The sequence below is a fragment of the Neomonachus schauinslandi genome, chromosome 5, assembly GCF_002201575.2.
Source record: "Neomonachus schauinslandi chromosome 5, ASM220157v2, whole genome shotgun sequence".
NCBI lineage: Eukaryota > Metazoa > Chordata > Mammalia > Carnivora > Phocidae > Neomonachus > Neomonachus schauinslandi.
In genome coordinates, this window is record NC_058407.1 from 121298876 (window position 1) to 121322830 (window position 23955).

A 23955-nucleotide genomic window follows, 5' to 3' on the forward strand; every position below is an offset into this window, starting at 1 on the left:
CCAGTAAACAATCTAATTTAGTTCTTATTCTTACTCTTCTCCTCAACCGAAAAGTACCACCACTTCCTTTACAAGAAACCCATGTGGTCACAAACTGAGATTTTACAATGCAAATTAATGAAACCGTTTTATCATGTGCCATCCACCATTTATAGAAATGGACTTGGCTATTGTGAAGCCTCTTTGGGAAGTTTTTTTGTTTGGTTTTTTTTTTTTAAGAGAACGAGATAAAGAAGGGGTGGGAGGAGGGGGGTGGACGAGAGGCAGAGAGAGTCCTAAGCAGACTCTGCACTGAGCACAGAGCCCAACATGAGGCTCGAACTCACAACCCAGAGATCAGGACCTGAGCAGAAACCAAGAGTCAGATGCTTAACCGACTGCACCACCCAGGCTGCCCACCTCTTTGAAAAGTATTAAGTGAATTTACCTGTATCCTTGATTACAACTTCTTTAGTCACTTTAAGCAACTCATTTAGAGTGTGTTATCTATTTTTAAATTACAGAACATCAAGAATACTTATACTGAAACCTTCTTTTCTCTGAGGGAGGAGGTACAAGTTCCAAAGTAGCATAGGGGTATTCTTGGGTGTGTGTTTGGTTCTGAGGAAAAAAGCATATCACATGGATGTTTCATAATATTTGGCATCTAAACTGGCTAACAGATTATATTACATATAATTAAGGGAAAACATTCCTTAAACTTCCTAAAAAAAAACAAACCTTCCTATATCCTGCCACAGAAACAAGGGATTACAAATATTCCCCTTTTTTTTAAAAAAGCCATTAACCAACCAAAATAATCTAAGGTCCTAACCCCAGCTATTTAATAACCTGATAGTGTACATTACTGTAACTTGCACTTGTTTCTAACTTGACTGTGGTTATAAATTTTACTTGGTCTGATTCCAGTTTGGTAACCAACTTGAGGAAAAGAAGTAACAATGAAAACTTTTAAGAAGAAAGGATTTTCCTCCCTCTTCAGTGATTTCAATACCTTAACAGAAGATATGACTACAAGGTAATGAGAAGTCTTTTAAAATAAACATGCCAAAATGCATGCATCTAAAAAACAAAGTCCTGGGACACCTGGGTAGCTCAGTTGGTTAAGCATCCAAACCTTGATCTCAGCTCAGGTCTGCATCTCAGGGTCGTGAGTTCAAGCCCTGCGTTGGGCTCCACACTGGCATGGAGCCTACTTAAAAACCAAACCAAACAAACAAACAACATAAAGTCCTATAATTGTTGGTTACATTTCTAAAAACTACTTAAAAAGCCATCACAGTGAATCAATCAGTAGATGAACTTGAGAAAAGCTGACTTTGGTTTGAATGGAGGAAAAAGGAGGCTATTTTTTTTTAAAGGCACAAATCTCCTTCAGATTCTAAATGCAATTCAAAATGAAGAACACAAGGGCGTCTGGGTGGCTCAGTCAGTTAAGCGTCTCCCTTCAGCTCAGGTTGTGATTCCAGGATCCTGGGATCAAGCCCTGCCTTGGGGCTCCCTGCTCAGCAGGGAATGGTCTGCTTATCCCTCTCCCTCTGCCCCTCCACCATGCTCGTGCTTTCTCTCTCTCTCAAATGAATAAATAAGATAAAAAAAAAAAAGCCACAAAACTACTGAGCTATGGTTATATCAATGAGCTGAGCATACAGCCTGTTATATACTTTAAGGTTATACACTTCAAGGTTAATAATGTTCATTTCTATGTACAGTTTTCTGATATGAGCCTGAAAATTTTAATAATTTTTAACCGTAAATCATATGGTTCTAACTCTAATTCCTTTAGGATTAAGTAATAAAGTACTATAATCAAAATGGAGCATTAAGTCTAATAACACCATAAAGAGATAGATCCAGCATGTGGAATTCTGTGCGACAACTAGTATACATCTTTAAAAAATCAGTAGCAGGGAGGAAAAAAGGCAAGAAGATTAATACAGATTAATAGAGAATAAAGAAGAAATGTGGTGCATATTACTGGATATTCAAAAAAATTAACTATATATAACAGTTTGGGGACATTTGATAACAATATCATAGAATTACGGTTAATTTTCTTAGATGTGATAAAGGTTTAGGTTATGTAGAAGAATGTACTTATCCTTTACAAGATACATGATTAAATACTTAGGAGTATGGTTCACAATGTTTGTAACTTCTCTATTCACACAAGACAGTGTGTATGTACACATACAGACACATATATATATACACGTGTGCATCTAAACATACATAAAGAAATAAAGCAAATGGGACAAAATGTTATTAATTAGTGAATCTAGACAGAGTATTTGGGTGTTCAATGTATTAATTCTTTCAATCTTTCTGTAGGTCTGAAAATTCTCAGCATAAAAGGTTGCTGGGAAAAGCACCAGATACTTAATATCAGATACTTACTTCAACAGGCCAATTTAGTAATAATCTCCCACTCCCTCTCTCTGTCTAATCTTAACCTCTAAAGCAGTGGTCTCCAAATCAGATAGACACATCCTAGGACACAGACAAAATGAACCAGAGATATGGAAGGAAAATATTAGAATTTCTATTAATATTCTTTTTCTCTGACTCTTCTAAGATGTCTATTTTTCAGAGTGTTGCATAACGTACAATATATATTGCCACAGTAGAACCTGTACAATTTGTAAGTACATATACATATATATTTTGAAGCTGTATACTTAAAAATATTTGTTACTGATGAGGGTATCTGATAAAAAAATTGGGATACAATTCTTCTCTAAAACAGACATATCTATTTTTGGGCACCTGGGTGGCTCAGTTGGTTAAGCGACTGCCTTCGGCTCAGGTCATGATCCTGGAGTCCCTGGATCGAGTCCCGCATCGGGCTCCCTGCTTGGCAGGGAGTCTGCTTCTCCCTCTCCCGCTCCCCCCTCTTGTGCTCTCTCTCTCTCTCACTCTCTCTCTCAAATAAATAAATAAAATCTTTAAAAAAATAAAATAAAATAGACATATCTATTTTTAAGTTTCTGACCACCGGAAGACCATTAAAACCAGTCCTTTTTGCTTTTATCAGGGAATGCTGACTCAATAATTTAAATGTAATCCTTATCTGAAATTCTAAGAAACTACAAGAAGCAGCAAAGAAACAACAGTGGTAGTGGGAAGTATCAGCATAAGAAAAAGAGTCAGAAAATCAGCAAAGTAAAGAATGACCACAAGTTATCACAAATAAAATGCAAAATTTTGCTCAGCAAGGAAATCTATGATTTTAAATACTAAAATTTAAAATGCTCTAGAACATAAGGAAAAAAGTGTTGAATCTAGGAAAACTTCAGAAAAAATTACTTAAGTTTTATAATTTCAAAGAAAGGTCATACTAAAAAAGAATACATAAAACTCAGCTTTGATTAAAAACTGGAGGGAGCCTATCATCATAAATAGTATGGAAAATAATCTAATACTTGACAAGAATACTTAATCAAACCATGATTCTAAAATAAAAGATAACTGAACATAAGGCCTTCAGAAAATATTTAGCTAAGTTTCTTCTATTTATTTTGAAGGGTGAAGGCAGTTAGCTGATTAAAAAAAAAAGGAAAAGAAAATGATACAAGAATGAAAACTTTAAACTACATTTTTGTTATTAAATATTTAAAAAGTGATATGACAGAAAGCTATAATTATTAGTACAATTGCTAATAAAATAATAAACCAAGGAAATAGATGAGAAAAGAAAACAGTGATTTTAAAGTATTAAAAAGAGCATTTGAGCAGTAATACCAATGGACCTCATTTTAGAAAATAACAGTTTTTATAAAGCTGCATAGTTTATCATATAGGACACTAATATGTCTTATATAAACTTGAAGCTTTGGACTAAAGATATTTCAGAGCTGAATTATACATGTCATATATACATGAAAATTGTACCAAAAAAAAAAAAAAAAAAGTTAGTGGTCTATTAAGCATTTTAAATACAAAAATTAAAAGGTATAGAAACAAAGTTCCAGAAGTTTGTAACACAAAGACTGGAATCTCTAGGCCCCTAAAATGGTACCTCACTGAGTAGGAGAGAGAGGTACAGAGAAGGATGATCCTAGAGTTGGGAAGACTGTAAAATCACAGTAAGTACATACTACACATTAGTCCTAGGAGGTTTATGGCACGGGTAAGATTATAACATCCAACTGGCCATGGGTATGTCAGTTACTTATGCTAGACCGTAACTGGCTGAATATTTCCATGAGTGTATATACACTCATGGAAAAATTCATGTTTATGTATACACACTCAAATTCTATAAAGGAAATAAACTGAGAAGTAAAATTTGCTTCACAGAAATCTACATTATAGTTAATTCATTTTATAAATAATATAAAATTTATATTTAAGAATTATAATTCTAAATAATAAATTAAGAATTATAAGTAACTCTATACCTTAAATAATAAATTAAGAATTATAAATAATATAATTATAAATAATATAAAATTTATATTTAAGAATTATAAATTAATTCTAAATAAATTATAAATTAAGAATTATAAGTAATTCTACACCTTAAAAAAGGGAGGGGGGCGGCTATATTTTAAAAAGACTTTTTGAAAGTATGACACATACACTGGTTACAGAACAGAATCATCTGTGCTCCTAAATGGTCCTTTCTTATTTCTATCCTTGACATGTCATCTGAATGATGGAAAATCCAGGGGTTCCTTTCCAGTGGAATTTTTCTATGTGGTACTTTTATACCAAATAAATGCAAAGCACAAACTAATACAGTATCAATTTTAAGTGCTCATCATTTAAACCTTTATAAGGCTAGTAATAGGTAAGAAAAAGGTATATGCATTGTAATAAGGGCAGCTTTTTTAAATCTCACCATTCATTGACTTTTATAGGTCAAAAAGCATTCTAGAGACTGTATAATTGATGTTACAGCATGAAGGATACCAAGATAAACTGGGAAAATGATACACTTGCCATTGGTAAACAGAAATTTATCAAAAGACAAAGAGAAAAATACAACATGACTTGGCAAAAAGTCTATCAGTTAAACTAGAATATTCAAATTGGAGTGAAAAAGATTATAATCTGTTTGACAATGTTTATCAAGAAACAATATATTAAAAATGTTTTTAGTGTAAAGTGTGAATTCAAGTTTTAAAATTACTGTTTTGAGGGAAACATACTCTAAACTCAGGATAACACAACACTAGGGTGACATAATGAAGTTGAAGACAATGCTGTAAATTTGAACCTATAACATTAGTCACCATTAAGATTACTTGCCACAGATGGAATCATTTGTCAAAAAGGAAAGGAACGAGTTACCTGATTACAGTAGTCTTAGAAAACACAAATTAAATTTTCATTTATGGTGTGAAACATATTAAGTCAATTCATTTAATATAATGCTGAACTCAATTTTTCATTTGTTTAAATAGTATTAAATAGCAGTATAGCACAACTAGGGAAATGATAAATATTTAAGAAGATTAAAATGTCAGTGGAAAACATATTTCATGTAGATCAAAAGGAAAGCCTTCATTCAAAAATACTCCTGAATAGGAAGCCAAAATAATTCCATTAGAACTTTGAGAGGAGCCCCAAAAGTCCAGTTTAAAAGATAAGAATAAATATACAAACTCTTAAGCAAAACCAGAATATAGAATACTTTGAAACATCTACTTATATCCATTTTAATGAACAATTAAAGGATACAATTGTTAAAGACATATTTAAAAGACTAATAGTGGGAAAAGACAGATGAATCAAATTTTGTTTATATCCTAAATAATTACAAGAGACTTTGAAAATGTAGTGTAATTCATGTTTTCTTTCCAGTTTAAAAATTTCTATCCATTGCCTCTATCTTTGGTGTCACTGCCACCAATAAACACAGTATACAGCTTAGAAATCTAATTACTATCTTCAACTAGGAAAAAGTAAATCAACATTATTCCTTTAAAAATAAGATATAAAGAATGTGATCCTACTTAATTTTGTCTCATGGTCCCACAATATTCTGAAATATCATGCCGAAATGTAAAAGTTTAAAAGGGAACATCATCATTTGCTGTACGTGAACCAAAAATTTAGCTACTGTATGCTGGTATGATGACAGCTAGTAGTATGCAGAGGCTACAGAAAGACATAAAATACATAAGTTTAGCTCACAATTAGTCAAAGGAAGGTTCAGTTTAATGTGAAACTGAAACATGGACAACATAATGCCTTCACGTAAATATGCTACAGCTTCGTTCTCTTGCAGTTTAAAGGGACAGTGTAATTATCTTGAATTTACACAAAACATTATGAGACATGGTAGTTGTTCATGATTAAAATAAAATAGCAATGTAAATTAATTTAACAGTGTTAAATATATTCACATGATCACCACTGTGATTCAAAATGGCCACCAATGAAGTTACACAGCAATATATGTACATAACATTTGCCACAACAGTTTTTTGTAAGTTTGACTTTTGCAGACCAGGTAATTTCATGAGACAAATAATCTTGTATCAATTCTTTCATATTATGAAAGGAATTAAATGTTGTAAGTAGTTTCAATCCTCTAGGGGAGGGGAAGGGAGAACCTCTAAAAAGTCAGTGCAAATTGAAGAGAGTTCTACCTTCTTGAATATTTGAACCTGTAGACCAAGATAGATTCCTATAAGCTGAGGATAAACAAACCTTATGATATTAAAGAACCTCATAACATTGTCAGCGGCATTTAGCAGATATTTGCCACAAAGAGGAATCCCAAGTCCTATAGCAGAGCCTTCTGAGAATATGGTTGCTGTGGCTGAGGTGGCTGTTGACTGCCTCCTGGCTGAGGCAGCGTTGATGATGTTAAATTATAGTTCGGCACCTGGGACATATTAGTTCCTGCATTCTGGTATATAGTGACATCAGCAGCAGCAGCAGCAGGAGGAGGACTATATACTGAAGCCTGGTTGGGGTATGTATTTCCTTGAACAGAACTGACCATTGTGCTGTGGAGGGGGCAAAAAACACTCAATTAGATCAATACTGACTTACACAGCCATTTAGAGATAAACAGGAAAGCTATTCATTAAACATTCGTTCATTCAATCCATCCCATAAATATTTATTAAATACATATAAGAGCCAAACATTTGCTAATTTAGGTACTGGGATATTATAAAGAAAGAAGGAAAAAGAGTCCTTATCGTCAGGGAGCTTAAATTCTAGTAGGAGAATAAAGATATTAAATCTATAATGGGTCAAGTGGTAATAACTGGTATCAAGAAAAATAAAGCACAGTAGGAGGACCAACAGCACCTGGGACAAGAGATTCCAGTTTATGAAGAGTGGTAGGGCAAGACCTCTCAGATAGGACAACATTTAAAAGACAGCTGAAAAACATGAGAGAGGGAGTCATATTGATTATCTGGGGTGGGGTGGGGGGGAGTACATCAGGCAAAGAGGACAGCAAATACAGAAGCTTCTGCGGAGAGAAAATGCCAGGCATGTTCAAGGAGCAGAAAAGGAGCCATGATGGAGACAAGAATGAGCAAAGGGGAGAACAGCATAACATAAGGTGGCAGAATGAAGCGGGAGGAGAGCCTTAGAACATGTGGTGCCTTGTAGATCATAACAAGGATCTGGCTTATATTTGAGTGAGATGAAGATAACTGACTGGTTCGTTTTGGACAGAAGACTGATGGTATTTGATTCAGGTTTTAACAGACTCACTTTGGGCCAATGATAGATACAAGGATACCTGAATGGAGGCTACTACAATTGTCCAGATGAGAGATGACAGGTAGCTAGAGCCACGGTAGACATGGTAAAGAGGAGAGGAAAGGGTCAGATTTTGAAGGCAGTGCCATCAAAATTTGCTAATGGGAAGTAGTCAAGATTGCCTGAAGTTTTAGAACTGAGTACCTGGCAGAGTGGCCATTCACTGAAAAGGAAGACTACAGATAAGGACTACAGTAGATTTGGGAGGGAGAATCAAAGTACAGTTGTAGACACATAAAGCGAGAGACCTAGGAGATTCACAAAAAGACAATGGACAGGCCTGGAGTCCAAATGAGAGGTCCAACAGTGTTCAGAGTCATGGGCCTGAATGAGATCCCCTAGGGAGTGACTACGAACAGAGAAATAAGTAGTTCTTATTTAAACCCTAGACCTAGAAAAGAGGAAGATAAAGAGGCACTAGGCAAAGAAGACTGAGGAGTGGCAATAAGGTGGAAGAAAAACTAAGAGAGAATGGTCATGGTCGAGTGAAGACAGTATTTTGAAAAGGAAGTGACCACTGGATCTAACAGTACGGAAATCACTAGTCCTTGACAAGAGCAGTTCTAGTGACTAGGGGAGATGAAAGCTTAATAACCTTGTTTCTCTTATTTCCCTGAAAATAAAGCAGCATTTTAAGAGGCCTCTGGGGTGCCTGGGTGGCTTAGTCGGTTAATCATTTTGATTTCGACTCAGGTCATGATCTCAGGGATGTGAGAGTGAGCCCAGAGTCGGTCTCTGCAACTGGGCATGGAGCCTGCTTAAGACTCTATCTCTCTCCCTCTGCCCCCCCTCCCAACTAAAAAAATAATAATAATAAAATAAAAGGGGCCTTCTATCTACTCCCACCACATTTACTATCTGTACCACACCCACTGATAAGACTCTGCATTCCCTCCTGCTGAAACTGATCAAGGTCAGTGCTCCCATCCAAGGCACCACCTTCCACTGTGCATGGCTCCTATTCCACCAAAAACATTCCTTCAGAGTTGTTGCTCTCTGCTTCCTCTCTTCCTGTTCCCAACCTGCTATTTGAGTTTCTAGTCTGTGTAAGACACTAGGTTAACTAAACAAAAAAAAATATTAAGAGCTTTAATATTGAGATTTAGGAAACTGCATTAGTACCATGTTACCAAATTATCAGTAAGATCGTCTTAGGGTGACAGAAGTCTGGACAAGTGATGACCCTAGAATCAAAATTACATATAAAAGAATAAGAAATTGCCTTCTAGGTATGAACTTTTTATTAAAAGTGTAAAACAATCTATACAATGGGCAATTGCCCCAAATTTTCAAAATACTGCCTATTTCTAAACTTTTCTCCAATTGCTACACTGTTTATAAATCAATCATTTGTAAATTCAATGCTCTTCTACTTTGCAAAAAAAACAAAACAAAACCCAATTCATTATTGTAAGTCATTTACTGCTACATTCCACCTACTAATGTAACCACTTAAGTAACGGTTTAAAAGCATTGCCCATCATCATTCTATGTGTTGTGTTGTGAGATATAAAGTATAACAAGAAGTTGGATTTGATGCCATTACTTACATCAGTGAGAGTCACAATACTAGTATAATAAATACAATGTTGAGACCAAGTGTTTAGCTCTGGAGCCAAAATGCCTGGTTTTGTTATCTTACCTCAGTAGGACTTTAGTCCTCCCCTCCATGTCTCAGTTTCCTCTCTATAAAATGGGTGACAGTGTATGTACTTCACAGGTTATTAGAATAAAAGAGTTATAATACATGTAAAGCATACGGCACAGTGTCTGGTGCTTGCTGAAACACCCCCTAAGTGTTAGCTATTACTGCAGTCAGTCCCATTTCGTACTGTATTTCCTATCTCATTTATAGTTCTGCCATCTACCTGAGGGCAAAACCCAGCAATTCACCCAATACTTCTCTTTCGTATGACTGCTCTGCCCTAGCTCCCCACCTTTCACCCACATGTAATTACTCGTTAATCTCCTGAATAACTCTTTCCCCATCTCTTATCATTTTGTCCTGCAGTTGGACAATCATTTCTTGCCTAATATATACAATCTCCCGGCTTCTTACCTAGGACCTAAAAATTCATCTATACTACTGCCATTTAAAGCCCTTTAACAAGCTTTCCCAGGTAAGACCCAACCTCCTCAACATATCTAGGACCATTCATTATCCTTGCCAGTAACTCCAAGTGTATCTCCCCCCATCCCACTGAAGACTTTAATCCTTTAGTGACACCCCAAAATGTGCCATGTACTGTCACAACTCCTCAGTTTACTCAATTCCGTGGGTACCAAGCCATTTCATACTACCAAGTCTTTGCTTATGATAGAAAATCTTTCTTTTTTCCTCCAGGCTAAGAATAACAAAGCTTGAGCATATTTTCTTGTAAATCTTCCCTGAATCACAAGGCTCCTAAAGCACCTTGCAAGTACCTCTATTTGTAATTTGTTATAATTACATATTTTTTTGTGTCTGTCTCTACTAACCAGTAAGCACCTTGAGGCTAAGAAACTCTAAATGGTCAACTAACGTTTGACCAGAGAACCAAGAATATTCAATGGAAAAAAAAAAAGATAGCCTCTTCCATAAATGGTGTTGGGAGAACTAGATAACCACATGCAGAAAAATGAAATTGGACGTCTGTCTTATATCATTCACAAAAACAAACCTGAAATGGATTAAAGACATTATTTAAGACCTGAAACTCCTAGAAGAAAACATGAAGAGCTCTTTGACATTGGTCTTGGCAGCAATTTCCTGGCTATGACAACAAAAGCACAAGCAACAAAAATAAAAATCAACAGTGGGAGTACATCAAACTAAAATGCATAGCAAAAGACACAGTCAACAAAATGAAAAGTCAATCTACAGAATGGGAGAAAATGTTTTTAAATCATATTATCTACTAAAAGATTAATATTCAAAATATATAAAGAGCTCATATAACTCAACAGCAAAAAAACTAACAACCCAGTTAAAAAATGGACAGGGGAACTGAATATACAGGTTTCCAAAGAAGACATAAAATTATCAATAGGCACTCAAAAGTGCTCAATATTACTAATCATCAGGGAAATGGAAATGAAGAGCAGAATGAGATATCACCTCACACCTGTTAAAGTGGCTGTGGGAAAAGAGAATCCTTGGGCAGTGTTGCTGGGAATGTAAACCGGTGTAGTCGCTATGGAAAACAGTATGAAGGTCCCCCCCCCAAAATTAAAAACTGAACTACCATATGATCCAGCAGTCCTAATTCTGGATATATATTCAAAGGAACTGAAATCAGGACCTCGCAGATTATCTGCACTCTCATTTTCACTGCAGCATTACTCACAATAGCCAAGATATGGAAACAACCTAAGTGTTTGTCATTGGATGAATGGATAAAGATGTGGGGCACACACACACACACACACACACACACTGGAAATATCAACCACAGAAAGAAGGAAATCCTGTCATTTGTGACAACTTGGATGAGACATAAGGACATTGTGCTAAGTAAAATAAGTAAGATACAGAAAGACAAATACCATATGATCTCACTTATATGTGGAATCCAAAAAAGTCAAACTCAAAGACAGAGGAGAGGGGTAGTTAGCAGGGCTTGGGGGTTGCTGAAGATGGGGAAATACTGAACAAAGAGTACACACTTTCAGTTATAAGATGAACAAGTCTGGGGACCTAATATATTGCATGGTGGTTCTAACTAATAATATTGTATCATACACATGAATGCTGCTAAGAGTAAATCTTAAATGTTCTCACCACAAAAAAAGAAATGGTAACTAAATGAGGGGATGGAGGCGGTAGCTAATACTATGGAGTGGTAATCATTTTATAACATATAGATGTACCAAATCAACAAGATGTACACCTTAAACTTACACAATGTTTTATGTCGATCATATCTTAATAAACCTGAAAAAATTCTAAATCATACTCTGGCAGAGACGAACTGTTCAGTAAACATCTGTTTAATAGAAGTAAACTGAAATAAGAGACAAGTACATAGCTTTGGTCACCTTAGTACTATCACTGCCATCATTGCTACAGGAAGGTTTAGGAAACTGCATTAGTACCATGTTACCAAATTATCAGTAAGATCGTCTTAGGGTGACAGAAGTCTGGACAAGTGATGACCCTAGAATCAAAATTACATATAAAAGAATAAGAAATTGCCTTCTAGGTATGAACTAAGGGACACTTAAAAACCTGCTTACCAAAAATAGAAGAAAAAATAATTCCTCATTGACTATAATTTGTAATTACAAAGCTCAAGTCGAATCTGCAGTACACCTCTATCAAGTGTACTTCCAACCCCAATTCTTGCTCCTCCCAATTTCGTTTTCCTACATTTACTTTGTCATCAATTTCCTCATTTAAACACACAAAACACATTTTTTATATATTTATAAATATGTTATACATACATGTGTGTATGTATGTGTGTATATATCTTTTTAAAAACTTCCTCAAAGCCTTTGTGAAGCCTTTGCAAGGAATTAAAAAATATATCTCATTGGCCTAATATAGCACTTGAAATTCCCACCAACACTCAAACATTTATTTATCAAATATTTACTGAGTTTCCAGCAGGTGTAAAACTCTATGCTACATAGTGTGCATACAAAGGTGAAAGAGACTTAGCTCCAGCTCTCAATATATAATAGTTCAGTGGGAATATAAACAATTAAAAAAGCGACAAGACAGTACATGCTGTGCTGGGGTCCTGTGACAGCAACAGAAGAGGAACAGTGTTGGGAGAGGCGGGAAGGCAAAAGAGGCACTCTGGGAAAGATGAAGGTCAGCCAAAAATAAGAACTACAGAATAAAGAGGAATTTGCCAGGTACAGAGGGCTAAATATTTCCAGGAAATGTTCTACTAGGCACCTCTAAAAGGCACCTATTGAAATGTGCCTGTGTTTCTTGAGAGCGGACACTGATAGCTACAGTCTATCAGTGGAATCAGGCCCCGGAATACAGAGCAGGACCTGCATCTGGGATTTCACATGCTCACTGCTGAAGCAGACAGAGCAACCCACAGCAACAAAGCAACACGATGCTACAGTGCTATAGCATTACACAGTTTAAGCACCTACCAACGGATTATCTCCAAGGACAATTTCTCAAGACCCTGACCAAAAAATGGTTCAGAAGCAAGCTCTATTAACAAGGGTGTTAGAGCAGTATGTGACACAGTAACAACAGACTAGCTGGGAGACAGCGTTTCTGGCTAATAGTAAAGTATCTACATTAACTCATGCACATTCTCAACAATACCCACCTACTTTGTATCTAGTTTTCTAAAAAGCATGTTATTCCTTACCAATTTGCTTATTTTCCATGTAAGGGTATTCATTTTCATCCAATTTCAACTTAAAAAAAAACAAAAGTCCTAGAAGAGAAAGAGCTATACCTAACATTTTTTTTTCCCCCATGCTATATAACCCAGTAGGAAATGCCCTGTCTTTTGATGTCTATAATAGGCCTCCCCATTACCCTTCCTCTTAAGGTCACTCAGGAATACTAAATGTGATCACAAAATGATGTGTAAAAATCCCCAAGCATCCCCAGTGTGACTCTTTTGAGGATGGACAATACAACAGTGATGGTAGGAGAGCGGCATTCCTCGGCAACTTCAACACTGATGCAAAGGTTTCTACAAACTGTGCCTGTGCCACCAAGAAACTTCTGTTATGAGTCAGAATATCATGACTTTTAGAATGACACACTGCTGAATTCTTAATGCCTATATTTATTCACTTCAAAAGAAAAGACTTCAGTTTAAATTCTCACTGAAGCAGAAGAAACACTTACATAATTATACATTTTATCATACATAATCACTTAACTATGACTGGAGGCATTATAAGTAAATAGCCAAAACACTGGTCTGTCATTTCATATTCAGCTGCCGGACGCATGAACTACAGAAGCATATGACTTCTCGTATCTCTCCTTTCAAACGGTTTATCTTGCTGTAATATACTAAATTCTGACACAGGGCAAAAAGAAGGAAATATCTGTCTTAGGAGACATCCCAGAACTGTAAATTCTAGAACAATAATGATAAAAACATTTAGATTTTATATGAAATTTGTGGAGGATAAATTATAGTTACCAAATTTAAGTTTCATTAAAGTCCTTCAAATATCATCATATACTCAAATAAAAACAAAACCAAATTATGGGTTGGGTTCAAGATGGCAGTACAGGAAGACCCTAAAGTCACTCCAATCCATGAATGTAACAAATACACAACTACATATGAAATAATTTATTCTTTTTTTTTTTTAAAGATTTTATTTATTTATTTATTTGAGAGAGAGAGAGAGAAACAGCATGAGAGGGGATAGGGTCAGAGGGAGAAGCAGGCTCCCCGCCGAGCCGGGAGCCCGATGTGGAACTCGATCCCATGACTCCGGGATCATGACCTGAGCCGAAGGCAGTCGCTTAACCAACTGAGCCACCCAGGCGCCCTGAAATAATTTATTCTTAAAAAGACCAGAAAACTGGACAAACAGAAGCTCTGCAACAAAGGACAAAAACCACTGAGACAGACAGGAGAGGCAGAGACACCATCTGGACAAAAAACCCCATCCCAGGCACTGTGATCCACAATTGGGAGAGATCTCAAATATACATACATTTTCCCTGAGGAGAGATCTAACCTTTAGATCCCACATGAAGGGAGCCCCCAAAATGTTGGGCTTTGAAAACCAATGGCAATTATATCCAGGAAAACCACAGACTGTAGGGAACAAAGAAACTCGTTCTTAAAGAGCTAGCCATGCAGACTCACTCAAAATCCAGCACTACAATACCAATTTGAGAAGGGCCTACACCATATGTAAACAAGAACCACTTAATAATCTTGAAGTGCCTACCAGAGAGGCAGGAAACTGTTGGGACTTTCTTCAGGGACAGAAACACTGGTAGGAGCCATATTAGTGACCTCACCCTACCTTGCTAATGTGTGCCATTCTGGAACTATCCTTTTAACCTGCTAGAGCCAGTAGTCATGTCCAGTGGAGAACTCTGCCCACACCCACAGCACGACCATGAGGAACAATCAGGCGAGGGCAAAAGCCCTGCCTACCATCCTGACACAGCACATCTGTGAGACACAGCCCAATCAGGCACTAGCCCCACCCACTCCCACACCATAGACTGGGCCCTGACACAGCAGACACGCACACACAATCCACATAGGGGACATCCTGTAAGCACCTAGCTCTGCTCAGACGGGATTGTGCTTCTGTGCTCTACATGAAATTTCCTACACAAGGCCACTCCTTCAAGACAGAGAGAAGTAGTTAATTTACCTAATACAAAGAAAAAAACACAGGAGTCAGGCAAAACGAAGAAACAGAGGAATTATGTTCCAATGAAAGAACAAGAAAAAATATGAGAAAAAGACATTAATGAAACAGCAATAAGCAAACTGACCGAGTTCAAAATAATGGTCATAAAGAAGCTCATCACACTCAGGAGAAGAATGGATGAACACAGTGATATCTTCAACAAACAGACAGAAAATATAAGAAAGTACCCAACAAAAGTTACAGAACTGAAAAATACAATAACTGAACTGAAAAATATACTGGGCAGGTACAACAGCAGCCTGGATGAATCCAAAGTTGTAATACAAAGCAATGAGAACTCATCCAGAAGGAAGAGAAAAAAAGAATAAAAACAAATGAATACCTTGAGTAAAATATCAAGCAGAATAGCATTCCCATTATAGGATCCCAGAAGGAGAAGACAGACAGAAAACACCAAAAAACTTATCTGAAGAAACAATAGTTGAAAACTTCCCTAATTTGAAGAATGAAATGAACATGCAGGTCCAGGAAGCTCTGAGAGTTCCCAAGAAGATGAACCCAAAAGATACACACCAGGACATGTTATAATTAAAATGGTGAAAGTTAAAGATAAAGAGAAAATCCTAAAGCAAAAAAAGAAAAACAACTTATTCATACAAGAGAAACCCCATGAGGCCATCAGCAGATTTTTCAGCAGAAACTACAGACAGAAGACAGTATTCATAGTGCTAATGGAAAAAAAACTCCAACCAAGAATTCTTGACCAAGCACGATTATCATTCAGAATTGAAGGAGAATAAAAGTTTTTCAGATAAGCAAAAGCTAAAGGAATTCATCACCACTAAACCTGGTTTTACAAGAAATGTTAAAGGGATGACTTTAACCTAAAAAGAAATGGCACTAATTAATAACAAGAAAACATACAAAAATAAAAATCTCATTGGAAAAGGTAAATATATAGTAAAGGTATATCAATCACTTATAAAGCAAGTATGAAGACTAAAAGACTAAAACACAAAAACAGTAAAATTAACTAAAACTGCAATAATTAGTTAAGGGACATATAAAATAAAAAATGCAAAATGATGCACCAAAATATAAAAAACAGGAGTAGAGGGAAAAATGTCAAGTTTTGAAATGTGTTCAGATTTAAGTTGCTATCAAGTCAAAACAAAGTTATATGCACAGCAAGTTATATGTGAACCTCATGGTAACCACAAAGCAAAAACTTATAGTAAATATACAAAAGAAAATGAGAAGAAAAATCTAAACATACACTAAAGAAAGCCATCAAGCCACAAGAGAGGAGAGAAAGAAAAGGAACAGAGAGGAACTATGAAAATAGCCAGAAAACAACTAACAAAATGGCAGGTAATATATACCTATCAATAATTACTTTAAATGTAAATGGACTAAACTCTCTAATCAAAAAAGATGGAATAGATAAAAAACATGACCCATCTATATGCAGCCTACAAAAGACTTACTTCAAAGTAAGGACAGAAACAGACTGAAAGGGAAGGGCTAGAGAAAGATATTCCATGCAAATGGAAACAAAAAGAAAGCTGAAGTAGCTATACTCACATTAGACAAAATACGCATTAGAAGACTATAACTAAACTGAGCCTGGGTGGCTCCATCCATTAAGCATCTGTCTTCATCACAGGTCATGATCTCAGGGATTGAGCCCCATGTCAGGCTCTCTGCTCAGGAGGGAGTCTGCTTCTCCCTCTCCCTCTGCATCCCCCACACTTGTACTCTCTCAAATAAATAAATAAATAAAACCTTTTTTAAAAAAAAAGACTATAAGAATAGACAAAGGGCATTACATAATGATATAAAGGTCAATCCAAAAGAAAACACATTTATAAATATACATGCATCCAACATAGGAGCAATAATAGATATAAAGTAAATATTAACAGACCTAAAGAGAGGAATGGACAGTAATACAGTAACAGTAGGGGACTTTAACATCCTACTTATATCAATGGGTAGATCATCCCAACAGAAAGTCAATAAAAAAACATCAGCCTTAACCAACACATTAGACCAGATGTACTTAATAGATAATTACAGAACACACCATCCAAAAGGAACAGAATACACATTCTTCTCAAATGCATATGGAACATAGTCTAGCACAGATCACATGTTACAAAACAAGTCTCAATAAATTCAAGAAAACTGAAATCACATCAAGCATCTTCTCTGAGAAGAAAACTGGAAAAACTACAAATAGATGAGACTAAACAATATGCTACTAAACATCACTAACTCAATAAAGAAATCAAAAAAGAATCAAAAAATACCTAGAGACAAATGAACAGAAATATCTATGGGATGCTGCAAATGTGGTTTAAAGACAGAAGATCAAAGCAATACAGGCCTACCTCAAGATACAAGAAAATCTCAAACAATCTAATCTTCCATATAAAGGAGTTGGAAAAAGAAGAGCAAATGAAACACAAAGTCAAGAAAAGGAAGGAAATAATAAAGATCAGAGCAGAAATAAATGAAATAGGCACATTAAAAAAAAAGTCAATGAAACTAAGAGCTGGTTCTTTGAAAAGATAAAGAAACTCAAACCTTAGCTAGACAAACCAAGAGAGAAAGAGAAGGCTCTAATAAAATCAGAAATGAAAAAAGTTTTAACTGACACCACAAAAATACAAAGGATGAAGAGCAATGACTACAAACATATGCCAACAAACTGGAAAACCTAGAAAAAAATGGAAGAGTTACTAGAAACAATCTTCTACGACTGAATCACAGAGAAATAGAAAATGTGAATAGACAGATTACTAGTAGTATGATTGAGTCAGCCATCAAAAACCTCTCAACAAACAAAAGTCCAGGACCAAACACCCTCACACTGGTGAATTCCACCCTTCAAAGAAGATTTAATACCTACCCTTCTCAAACTCTTCCAAAAAACTGAAGAGGAGGGAATACTTCCAAAACGATTTTTTGAAGCCAGCCTTACCCTGATATCAAAACCAGATAAGGAAACCACACACACACACACACACACACACACACACACACACACAGGTAATTACAAGCCTATCATTGATGAACACTGATGCAAAATTCCTCAACAAAATATTAGCAAACAAAATTCAACAATACATTAAAAGGATCATACACTATGACATCAAGTGGGATTTATTCCAGGGATGCAAGAATGCCTCAATATCCACAAATCAAACAACATGATATACCACATTAACAAAACTAATAAAAATCATGATCATTTCAGGGGCGCCTGGGTGGTTCAGTTAGTTAAGGGTCTGACTCCTGATTTCGGCTCAGGTCATGATCTCAGGATCCTGGGATCCAACCCCGTGTCAGGCTCGATGCTGGGTATGGAGCTTGCTTAAGATTCTGTTGCTCCCTCTGCCCCTCCCATCATCCTCCACTCCTTCACAAATAAACAAACAAATAAATAAATAAAAATTTTAAAATCCCATCATTTCAACAGATGCAGAAAAAGCATTTGATGAAATACAACATTCACTTATGATGAAAACTCAATAAATAGGTACAGAGGGACTATTACTGGACATAAGAAAACACATAATGACACAGCCACAGCTAACATTATACTCAATGGTAAAAGAAAGCTTTTCTTTTAAGATCATGAACAAGACAATGATGCCCACTCTGGCCACTTTTATTCAGATACTATTGGACGTCCTAGCCACAGCAATTAGGCCAAGAAATAAAAAGAAAGCGGGAAGAGGAAGGGAGAAGAGTAGAGAGGAAAGGGGAGGAGAAGAGAAGAGAAAAGGAGAATGCATCTAAACTGAAAAGGAAGTAAAACTGTCACTATTTGTAGATGACAGGATACTATATGCAGAGAAGCCAAAGGACACCACCAAAAATTTGTTAGAATACATGAATCCAGTAGTCAAAGGATACTTGACAAAGATATTATAAACACACAAAATCAAAATACAGAATTGTGGCATTCTTATATACTAATAATGACTTATTAGGAAGAGAAACTAAGAAAATAATCCCATTTACAGCTGCATCAAAAAAAATAAAACACCTAGAAATAAACTTCACCAAGGAGGTGAAAGACTTGTACATTAAAAACTATAGGACACTGATGAAAGAAACTGAAGAAGACACAAATAAATGGAAGGATATTCTGTGCTCATGGATTAGAAGAATTAATGTTAAGTCTCCATACTACCCAAAGCAATCTATAGATTCATTATAATCTCTATTGAAATTCCAAGGGCATTTTTTACAGAACTAGAGCAAATAGTTCTAAAATCTGTATGGAACCAAAAAAGATCCTGTATAGCCAAAGCAATTTTGAGAAAGAACAACAAAGCTGGAGGTATCATGCTCCCTGATTTAAAACTATACTACAAAGCTACAGTAATCAAAACAGTACAGTATCAGTATAAAAAGAGACACACAGATCAGTGGGACGTCACTGAGAGCTCAGAATTACACCTACACACATATGGACAATTAACTTACAACAAAGAAGCCAAGAACATACAATGTAGAAAGGACAGCATCTTCAGTAAATGGTGTTGGCAATACTGGACAGCCAAATGCAAAAGAATGAAACTGGACTACTAGCTTACACCATACACAAAAATTAATTCAAAATGGATTAAAGACTTGAATATAAAAACCTGATACCATAAATTTCCTAGAAGAAAACACAGGTGGTAATAAGCTCTTTGGCATCAGTCTTAGCAATATCTCTGTGGATCTGACTCCAAAGGCAAGAGAAACAAAAAAATGAATGAATGAATGGGATTACATCAAAATAAGCTTCTTCTGCACAGCGGAAGAAACCATCATCAAAATGAAAAAGCAACCTACTGAAAGGGAGAAGGTTTTTGCAACTCATATACCTGAGAGGGGATTAATATGCAAAATATATAAAGAATTCATGTAACTCAACAATAAGAAACCAAACAATCCAATTTAAAAGTGGGAAGATAATATGAATAAACATTTTTCCAAAGAAGACCTAAAGATGGCCAAGAGGCACAGGAAAGATGTTCAACATCAGTAATTATCATGGAAATGCAAATCAAAATCACAATGAGATATCACCTTACACCAATTAGAATGGGTATTATCAAAAAGACAAGAAATAACAAGTGTTGATGAGGCAGTACAAAAAAGGGAATCATCATATACTGTTGGTGGGAATGTAAAGCGGTGCAGCCAACAGTATGGAGATTCCTCAAAAAATTAAGAATAGAACAACTACATGAGCCAGCTGTTCCTCTTCTGGGTATTTATCTGAAGAATACAAAAATATTGATTTGAAAAGATATATCCACCCTTATGTTCAATGCAGGATTATTTACAATAGCCAAGAAATGGAAATAACCAAAATGTCCACTGATGTATTAATCGATAAAGAAGATGGGGTGTGTGTGTGTGTGTGTGTGTGTGTGTGTGTGTGTGTATAGTAGTATATGTAGTGTATATATACTACTCAGGCATAAAAAAAATGAAATCTTACCATCTGAGACAGCATGCATGGAACTTAAAAGTATTGTCATGGCAAGTGAAATAAGTCAGAAAGAGAAAGACAAATACATGATTTCACTCATATGTGGAATCTAAAAAAAAAAAACCCAACCACCACCACACCAAACTCCTACAGAGAACAGACTGGAAGTTACCAGAAGGGAAGAGGGTGTGGGGGTGGGTGGAATGGCTGAAGGAGGTCAACTGAATAGTGATAGATGTAACTAGACTTTATAGTGTATACAGATAAAGAATTAAAATGTACATGTGAAACTTACACAATGTTATATGCCAATTTCACCTTGATAAAAAGAAAAATGATAGGAAATTTTAAAAATACAGAACCAAGACTTGAATAGAGCAGTTCAATGAGTCAGTAAGACAGAAGACTAGCTTGCTGGCTAGTAATGCAATAATGCAGGGGTTCATGTAGAATCCACTCATCACCACACACAGGGCTGACCATCTGGTATTAGTGATGGCATCTATCCTAGGTTTTTCTTCTGTAGCTCTTATGGTTACAGGTGATTGGAGGCATTTAAGAGTTACAACAGCACTAACTCCAAACAACAGTAAAACAATAGTCAAAACTCAAATTACTTAGGGTAAGAAGCCTGAGTCTGCTGACTGGGAAGGGCTGGGTTTACAGATGGTGGAACTGCTCCTTGGCTGAGAGAAGACAGCTGCTCTGGGGGAAGACTGTAGCTCTGGAGATGGCTCATCTGTGCACTCCCTGCAACCAGGTAAGCACCACTTTGGGGAGGCCCTGGATAGACCTAGAACAGTTCATGATTAAAAATAAATAAATAAATAATACATTTTCTAAGATTTTAAAAGGTATGCCAAAATTTCTTTGTAAAGGCATTCAATTACAAAGTGAACAATGAAATCTCTGAAATCTTTTTGAAAGTTACTTCTTCTGATAGGCATTTAAAAAAATACTTTTCAGTGAAGTGAGCTTCTGATGATTTTTGTTCTTAGGTAAACACGAGCTAAACTCGTGTTTATCTCATACAGAAGCAGTAAAGGAACTTACCTTGAAACTTTATACTAATATCATCTCTCTTTCCATACCAATATTTTAAGTACTCTCCTAAAAGGAATCCCAAAAAATGTTTAAGAAGTGTCTCTGAATTCACTGTTTCATGTCAATAGACTGCATTTACTTATAGATACAATTTGTATTTCCTATATTACAGTTCGGTGAACACAAAGCAAGCTAACTTTCAAAAGCAGGGGTCAGCAAACACTTTTACAAAAATCCAGATAATAAATATTTTAGGCTTTGTGGGCCTCTCGGAACTCTGCCCATATAGAAAGCAGCCAGAAACAGTGTATAAACAAGTGAGAATGGCTATGTTACAGCAAAAGTTTATTTAAAAAAAAAAGAGGTGGGAGGCTGGATTTGGCCTTTGGGCTATTCTCTGACCACTCACGCATCTAAAAACTATACTTATTTTAATCTAAAGAGACTGACTTCTTCTATGCCCAAAATCTTAAGCACACATAATATTCTAATTTTCTATAGTATTCACTACATCCTTCCATTTCATATATCTGAAAAGAGAACTCCACTGTCTATGTAGTGAGACTTTTACCAGCTGTTAAAATAGTAGTAACACAGTTATCAGGAGATAAGACAATCATCTTAGCACTTCTTTTAAGCTATAAGAGACTCACCATACATTAGAATACAGAAGATCTTAATTATAAACAGAGCTATTCCAGTCTTCTTAAACGCATTGTTTTTTATACTTTGCAAATGAAACGTGAAGAGTTTTTGTTTTTTTCTCAAACTGGTATCAAGAGCCATGAATAGGTGTCACCTAGCCCCATGCTGCTCAAATCTGACTGCTCAGCCCCAGGCATCTGGCCCCTCATTTCTGGGGAAGTGGGCCGTTATTTTAAGAAAAAAATTAACTGCACAAAGACTTTGCCACTCTGCATAAGTAAAATGGAGTGCCTGGCTAATTATTCCCTATACAGTAAACTTGCTGAGTTTGTGGAAATAGGGCTCTTGAAATATTGCTTAGGGTGAATAAGGGGGAAAAGGGCTCTATAATACATTCTACATCTTTTCATGTAAAGGAAGAGGGAAAAACTCAGATTAAAGCAACTTTACATAAAACCAAAAACTGCAGATACCCAGAAAAATTTAGTAATAACTTAGTAATCAGACAAAAAAATGTGGTTCTTAACCAAATAATTACATATGAAGTTTTAGAAATATATAGATGTTTGGGCCTTACTCTTGAACACTTTAATAGGTTTCGGGTGGGGCCAAGGAACCTGTATTTTTGTTTTTTTAAGTTTGATTAGTGATTCTGATGCACACCCTTGAAGAAAAAACTTTTTAAAAAGAATTACTGGAATAATTAGTGTATTATACACTGTACTTATCAAGTAAAAAATTATTTTAAACTTTATTCTAAGATTACTTTCAGAAAGTTACACATTTTACAAAAACACAGCTATTCCAAATAATCTCAAATATATTGAGAATTTAAAATGATATACTTGAGGGGGGCTACCTGGGTGGCTCAGTCGGTAAGCATCCAACTCTTGATTTTGGCTCAGGTCATGATCTCACGGTCTGAGATCAAGCTCTGAGTCAGGCTCCTCGCTCAGCGGGGAGCCTGCTTGAGACTGTCTCTCTCCCTTTCCCTCTGCCCCGCCCTCCATTCATGTGCTCGCTCTCTAAAATAAACAAAATCTTTTAAAAAAATAAAATAAAAAATAAAGTGATATACTTGAATTTTTAAAAGCTTACCTGAGAACCAGAAACACCAGATGACTGCATATAATACTGCTGATTCTGTAATTTTGCATACATGGAATACATTGGATCTTCATTCATTAACTTGGTATACAGTGAAAGTGCTTCCATCACTTTAACATTAAGTTCTGAGAGTTCTGAATGTTTTCTGAAATATTACACAGTAATTTCAAACACAATTGCTCTTTAAATGATACGATGTTCTAAATAAGAAGGCACATAAAATAGCAAAAAGTAATATAAGCAGTTATTACTAAAAATTTAACCTTATGGCAGAAAATATCCTGTATTTTAGCTCCACGATAACCAAAACTGCTTAAGGTACTATGCTGGGAGAACGCCAGCTTATTATTGTACTTGACTTTACCTGGAAATAACGAGGTGTCCCTAGTAAATAACAGATGGGGTAGGACATTTGTGAGCTCTGGTAATGCCACTTACAGCATTACAATGATTACAATAGGTAACCATTATTTTTTAAAAAGACTAATATAATTAAGGTCAAATAAATGCTCACCTTAAAAAAAAAATAGGCAGATGTATCTAATTCTAATTCCCATATCTATAGTGGAAAACAACTGAATGAGAACTGGTTCTTCTGGCATATC

General features: G+C 35.8%; 1 protein-coding gene across 2 annotated transcripts in view; it reads right to left on the reverse strand.

The window, feature by feature from the left end:
* Positions 1-5025: 5025 nt before the first annotated feature.
* The window catches only part of STAM (signal transducing adaptor molecule), a 100985-nt gene continuing 82055 nt past the window's right edge, over positions 5026-23955 (reverse strand). For both annotated transcript variants that reach the window (XM_044914993.1, XM_021696669.1), the window contains 3 exons: positions 23342-23495; positions 21172-21347; positions 5026-6962 (listed from right to left, as the gene is read on the reverse strand). In XM_044914993.1, the coding sequence (XP_044770928.1) occupies positions 6737-6962; positions 21172-21347; positions 23342-23495 (556 nt within the window). In that variant the 3' untranslated portion in view covers positions 5026-6736. The remainder of the gene's footprint in view (positions 6963-21171; positions 21348-23341; positions 23496-23955) is intronic.